This window comes from Bacillus rossius, chromosome 18, assembly GCF_032445375.1.
Source record: "Bacillus rossius redtenbacheri isolate Brsri chromosome 18, Brsri_v3, whole genome shotgun sequence".
Taxonomy (NCBI): domain Eukaryota; kingdom Metazoa; phylum Arthropoda; class Insecta; order Phasmatodea; family Bacillidae; genus Bacillus; species Bacillus rossius.
Genome location: NC_086345.1, coordinates 27,871,848 through 27,878,708, shown reverse-complemented (window position 1 = coordinate 27,878,708; position 6,861 = coordinate 27,871,848). Strand labels below are relative to the sequence as shown.

At 45.8% G+C, this 6,861-nt stretch overlaps 1 protein-coding gene across 1 annotated transcript; it reads right to left on the bottom strand.

Annotated features, from left to right (window-relative positions):
- Positions 1 to 1,699: 1,699 nt before the first annotated feature.
- Positions 1,700 to 6,502, bottom strand: LOC134541391 (phosphatidylinositol N-acetylglucosaminyltransferase subunit Q). The gene is made up of 5 exons (XM_063384815.1): positions 6,406 to 6,502; positions 5,449 to 5,593; positions 4,823 to 5,015; positions 3,805 to 3,919; positions 1,700 to 2,046 (listed from the first exon to the last, which is right to left on the bottom strand). The coding sequence occupies exons 1-5, from the start codon at positions 6,500 to 6,502 to the stop codon at positions 1,856 to 1,858; spliced, it is 741 nt and encodes a 246-aa protein (XP_063240885.1). The 3' UTR covers positions 1,700 to 1,855.
- Positions 6,503 to 6,861: the final 359 nt, after the last annotated feature.

Here is a 6,861-nt window from a genome sequence, read left to right as displayed (position 1 = left end):
ACGGCCCCTGACAGCCGTATTTATACCCTAAAAAATAAGGGGGGTGGGGGTGGGAATGACTGTAAAGAGAAGGGGGGGGGGGGGGGGGACAACAACAGTAGTAGTGAGGGTGTTGAGGGGTGGTTTTTTTTTACAATAAAAAAGAAATAATTTTAGGGAGAGGGGAGGCGGAAGTGGCGTGTGAGAAATAATTTTTTTTAGGGGGTAATGGTGAGAAGGGGGAGGAGAAATAATTTAAAAGGGTGGGGAGAGGAGGGGGAGGGGCAAAAGTATTTCACTAGAGAAAAATATTTTTTGTGAAAATTACTGATTTTTTTACAACTAAATTGTATTATAACTTTTTTTTTTTCAAAACAAAAAAAAAAGTAGCATTTATGTTGAAAATTAGCAAAAATAGCATCTAAAGTGGAATTTCGCAAAATAATTGCATCTATCGCAAGTTGCGAATTTTTCCGGCCCCTATTAATAGGGTCACAAGATGTCTCAAATTTATAACATCGACCCTATTTCCACAGAGAGTACCACTGTCAAAAAAAAAATTCATATAGGATGCATTCCGTACCCCTTTTCACTATTGGCCCTGTATATTTTGAAACCGCGTATTTACATTCAAGTAGAGAACAATAAACCCAACAGAACAAAAGATGAATTTTAAAGTTCTCTGGTTGGTACTTTGTAATGCTTACATGTGACGTACAGTTTGTCTTCTGCGGTTTCTCTTTACTTGCCGCGTTGAACAAATGATTTTGAAAGTGTAATGAAATAAAATCTGGGTTATGAATTACAATGTGTGTCAAATGTGTTTTGATTTTGGAAATTCACTTAACGTTAAAACATCTTGACGCTCCCTGCAACACCTCTTGCAGAAGTGTAACCCGTGCTGCGACCTACACGGGGTAGATGAGCCTCCCACACGGGGTAGACTAGCCTCCCACACGGGGTAGACTAGCCTCCCACACGGGGTAGACTAGCCTCCCACACGGGGTAGACTAGCCTCCCACACGGGGTAGACTAGCCTCCCACACGGGGTAGACTAGCCTCCCACACGGGGTAGACGAGCCTCCCACACGGGGTAGACTAGCCTCCCACACGGGGTAGACTAGCCTCCCACACGGGGTAGACTAGCCTCCCACACGGGGTAGACTAGCCTCCCACACGGGGTAGACGAGCCTCCCACACGGGGTAGACTAGCCTCCCACACGGGGTAGACTAGCCTCCCACACGGGGTAGACTAGCCTCCCACACGGGGTAGACGAGCCTCCCACACGGGGTAGACGAGCCTCCCACACGGGGTAGACTAGCCTCCCACACGGGGTAGACTAGCCTCCCACACGGGGTAGACTAGCCTCCCACATGGTGTAGACGAGCCTCCTACACGGGGTAGACTAGCCTCCCACACGGGGTAGACTAGCCTCCCACACGGGGTAGACGAGCCTCCCACACGGGGTAGACTAGCCTCCCACACGGGGTAGACTAGCCTCCCACACGGGGTAGACTAGCCTCCTACACGGTGTAGACGAGCCTCCCACACGGGGTAGACTAGCCTCCCACACGGGGTAGACTAGCCTCCCACACGGGGTAGACTAGCCTCCCACACGGGGTAGACTAGCCTCCCACACGGGGTAGACTAGCCTCCCACACGGGGTAGACTAGCCTCCCACACGGGGTAGACTAGCCTCCCACACGGGGTAGACGAGCCTCCTACACGGGGTAGACTAGCCTCCCACACGGGGTAGACTAGCCTCCCACACGGGGTAGACTAGCCTCCCACACGGGGTAGACGAGCCTCCCACACGGGGTAGACTAGCCTCCCACACGGGGTAGACTAGCCTCCCACACGGGGTAGACGAGCCTCCTACACGGGGTAGATTAGCCTCCCGACCAGCAGGTCCTGCAGCAGGGCGAGCCACGCCACGGGCGCGGGCGGCCGCGCGGGGTCCGGCACGCACTGCGCCGCCGTCTCCCGCCACGAGCCCGGCACCACGCGCACGCACACGGTCAGGGGCCCGCCCCTCGCCTGCGCCCGCACCGTCCACTGCACGCTCCCTGGGGGCAGCCGGCGACGGCACGGCGTCATCGTCCGTCCGGAGGACCTCCATACTGTATAGCATGTTTCTACCTCGGTTTGCAATGTCCACTTCAACAGGCATCGACTCTTTTTTTTCCAATGTGCCAATTTCTGCCGTTATCACCGTCCGTGTTGTTTCAGTGTGCCCTGTCGCACGATTTACGCCAAAAGAGCAAAAGTTTTACACACAACTTTATAATGTTATGCAAATGGCAGTCAATACATCGCCAGACACGAAAAAGGAAGTAAATAACATAGCATAACCAGGGTCGTAGCCCGGGGGGGGGGGGGGGGGTTCAGGGGTTCAACCCCCCCCCCCCCCCTCCCCTTAGCGACAAATCTTTAATTAATTTCTTATTCATCACTCAAACAAATTTCATATTAAAATTAATAAAAATTTTACCATTACAATATTTAAATTTAAGAACCGAAAACTGCAAAAATAGCACTGTTTTACACCTTAAAATCCAAATTTTCCCGGGGGAAGAACCCCGGACCACCCACTTTAATGGAGGGGGGGGGGGGGGGGCGCATGCTTCTTAACACCCCCCATACACAAATTCTGGCTACGCCACTGAGCATAACACTGAAATGCAGTCAAATTAAGCTCTCACCTCATTACAGCTATTAAAATATATAATTAATTTCAAAAATCTTTAGTTTTGGATTTTATTTAATAACATAAAATGTAATGTACAATGTAAAAAAAAAAAAAAACATTATTTAGTATCTATCAATTTTTTTTTTCAAAGTTAAGTAAATAAACTTAGTCTCTAGCTGATACCATAGTCATGGGTAAAGGCCTATACAGAAACATCACAAGAAAATGTGCATACATAATGCTTTTTGGCTTTAAACATTGCACTTTTTTTTTGTTATTCGATGTTTAACTTTCTCATCAATATATGTAGTATTATTGTTTGTTGTAAATATTCAAGTGTCTTACCACGACTTGTTGAAGCAACTGAGCAATGTAACTGTGTGTTGACGTGTACTTGTTATTACATGTGTTCTGATTTTTAATTGACGATAAAGACAAAAATTCACTACTTCATATAATTAAATTTTCTTTTTCATAACCATTAAATCTTGGCTCTACTCATAGTGGCCCTATGGGAAGCCTTCTTTTCACAGACGAGAGAGCCAAACGCCCGATCGTGCATCTTCAGGGTTTTTTTTTTTGTTCATTGTAAAAGGTTGGGTTAGCTACATTATAAATACTTTAAAACATTCTGGACGGTTGATTTGGTTAGGATAGCTACATTAAAGATACTGTGAAATCATGTAAACTGTTTTCTAGCCCTGGATAGCTACATATTAAAAAGTTATTTGCTAAGCAACCATTAAATGATTTTACAGTAATTTTAATGTATCTATACTTACCTAATATAACCAACCATGCACAATGTTTTAAAGTATTTATAATGTAGCTAACCTATCCTAATCGACCGCAAAATTTAATGCCACACCGGTTTATACAATGTGAGAGAATGGAAAAAAAAAGAGGAGCATTAACTTCGGGGAACTTAGGGTGTGGCTCTCTCGTCTGTGAAATGAAGGCTTCCCGTGGCCCTATGCACGACATGTGCAAAGCCTTGCCCTTCAAGGCCACTCCGCGCTGGAAGCAACGATGAGCACCGCCCTTCACCATCTCGCCTCGGCAACACGCACGAGGACACGCCTGCCGCGGCGGCGACGGGGATGTGTTTGGGTATGGAGGGGGGGGGGATACTCACTGCCGACCGTCGCGGAGCCAAACAGCCACAGGATCGTGGCGTAGAGCGGCAGGACCTCCACCAGGTACCGGACGCGGGCCAGGAGACCTCCCAGGCCCACGATCGCAACTCGCAGCTGCAACAGCACGGTGCGTTCTGTTTTTTTCCGGGGGTTTGTGCGCGAAAACCACCAAGGACGTAGCCGGAAGCGAGGTCCGTGGGGTTCCGGACCCCCTCCCTTCCGGGTTTTAAAAAAAATTATAAAGCGAAGACTGCATAAGAAAATTACAGCCACGTAGGTAAGAGGTTAGATAATTTTGGAAGGATTACTTTAATCCTTACTGGGTTGCGACATAGCATTTCTTTTGTATTGTAATAACCAGGGGTGCCCACAAGGGGGGGGTAACGACGCAGACTGCGTCATTAAAATTTCAGGGGGGGGGGGGGGGGGGTTAAAAGACGAGAAAAATGTATATATTATTTACATAATTATAGCTTATAATGTGAAAATACGTTTCTGGTGCTTTGATAATTGAAAGGGATCTTGTAAATCAAATTGGCAACCCCGCACTTTCCTCAACAAAAGCAGTTTGGCATCTGTCAGTTCAGGATGGAAATATTACCTGATATGACCAAAATTATTATTAGAAAATCAGTTTTAATTAATGCAAAATATGATAAAATATAATACTAAAAAAGTATAATATTATAAAATAATTGAGTAAATCATTGAGAAAATGGCATAAAAAAATGGGGGGGGGGGGGGGGAGGGGGGAGTCGTAGTGTTTATAAAACTATTTCATCGCCAAATTGGTTTACACTGGAGTTTATACCTTTTTAACCTTTCGTCTGGTAATAAAAATTTAATTGATGTAATTTAGCTACTGGTAACTTTATTTTACAACTTCGTCGACCCCTTAAGTTTATGGACATCACTTGTAACGGGAGAGAAATGGTGTGAGCACGAGTGTGCTTCTGAGTAGTTTTTAGTCATTTGGTTTCTGGGGCGCGTGGGGCCAGGGGGCCAGGGGGCACTCACGCCGGCGAAGACCACGTAGTACATGAGCGTCGTGGGCAGCAGGAACAGCAGGATGGTGAACGCCAGCGTGCCCATGAACAGCTGGTTGGTGGAGTACCGGCAGGAGTCGATCCTGCGCCGCAGCGGGTTGCGCTTCCTGCCCAGGAACAGCCGGAAGAGCGCCACCAGCCCGCGCAGCTGCAGGTGGTACAGCCTGCAACAGGGGCGCCACCCGCGTTTCCCTCATGGTAGCAGAGTGGGGCAACGTCGGCACACCGCCTGGGCTTGTCTCAGGGGGAAGGGACAGACGCAACTGACATTTAAAGTTGATTTCCTTTTGCGACAAAAAAAAATGTATCATTCTAAAATTTTAATACAGCTCTTGAACAGTGAGTTATTTATGAAGTTAGAGCCTACTTCTTTTGGCACGCTATGAAAAAAAAAATATGAGATGGGATTTTTACGATGCACCATTCCATTTGTACTGTACCTAGTTTATTTTTCCATACAGTTCATGATTAAATATAGCCTAACATGAAACGTTTCTTAATAAAAAAAAAATGTAAAGCGGATAAAGGACACAGGACCCGGGTGCTCGGACTGGAAGTCGCGGGGGCAGGGGGAACGGGAGGAAGGGACGGGCGCACCTGGCGGCGTACACGTAGACGCAGTACACGTGGAAGCTGACCAGGGCCAGCAGGTCGCCCAGGATGCACACCTGGCAGGTGATGCCGACCCGCCCCAGCAGCAGGAACACCCGGAACACCAGCTCCAGCAGCGGCCTGGCCACCACTGCGACACGGGGGGGGGGCACACGCTTCCGCTCCGGGATCCCACACCGTGAACCAGGGGCGTAGCCAGGGGAGGGGGGTTTTAGGGGTTCAACCCCCCCCCCCGCCCTCCCGTTAGCACCAAAACTTTAATTAATTTCTTATTCATCACTCAAACAAATTTCATATTAAAATTAATAAAATTTTTTTACCAATACAATATTTAAATTTAAGTACTGAAAACTGCTAAAATAGCACTATTTTACACCTTAAAATCCAAATTTTCCCGGGGGAGAACCCCAGGATCCCCCCCGGTTTAATATGAAGGGGGGGGGGGGAGGCCACGCTTCTCAAACCCCCCCCCCCAATACACAAATCCTGGCTACGCCACTGCTGTGAACGCAATACAGGTGATGTATTCGAAATCCATTTGCATTTGAATTCATTACCACATTTTTAAGTCATTTCATGTTCAAAAGCCATCTCAAATTCAAAAAGTCTTTCTACTATCGAGAAAACTTATCAAATTCGAGGTTGTGTCGTATTTTAGAGGTCACTCTACAATAGAGGCCAGCTTGGAAGTTAAAATCGTCCTACGTTCGAGAACATCCTGAATCAAAGGTAGTCTTATAATTTAGGTCGTTCTGAATTGGTGATCGTTATTAAGTTCAGGTCGTCCCATACTCGAGAACGTTTAAAAGTCAAAGTCGTTCTACATTCGATGGTACGATGTACTTAAAAATAACTCAGAACACAGATACTTGCTCAAGTACTAAGTTACAGAATTTTGTTTTTTTTTTAAAAAGATTGCCAGACAAAATAAAAAGTTCTTACCTAGAAAAGTCCACCACAAGTTTATGTGATACAGGAAGAATTTCCCCAACATGGTGTTGAATGCGTGGTTCAGTTTGAATCCTGCCGGGACCCCCATCAACCAAACAGGCAGTTCTTGGAGTGCAGTCACGACAGCCTTCATAAAAAAAAAAGAAAAAAATTGGTTGTCTGTAAAGTCGGTTTACGGACGATAGTTTAACGTGAAACGTCATAACAAAACATTGATGAAATGATTGCTTACTTTTATGAATAAAAATCAATCATTTTTATTGAATTATCACTATTTTGTATGGATACAAAGAAGGAGTGAAATTAAATCTACAATTTAATTGATAAATTTACTTTTATTTGCACTCATTAATTCAAATATGTTTATTACTTTAACGAAGAGATTATTTTAACTATAACTTTTACACATGTTTGCTATTTAACTTCTTCCAATCTGTGTTATTCTGT

Excerpts from the sequence above, each read along its gene's own strand:
- LOC134541391 (XM_063384815.1), bottom strand. The coding sequence starts at position 6,502 with ATGGGGGTCCCGGCAGGATTCAAACTGAACCACGCATTCAACACCATG. Across the intron at positions 5,594-6,405 it reads CTTGTGGTGGACTTTTCTAG|TGGTGGCCAGGCCGCTGCTG; the intron begins GTAAGAACTTTT and ends CCCGTGTCGCAG. Across the intron at positions 2,047-3,804 it reads TGGCTCCGCGACGGTCGGCA|GGAGCGTGCAGTGGACGGTG; the intron begins GTGAGTATCCCC and ends GGCTGCCCCCAG.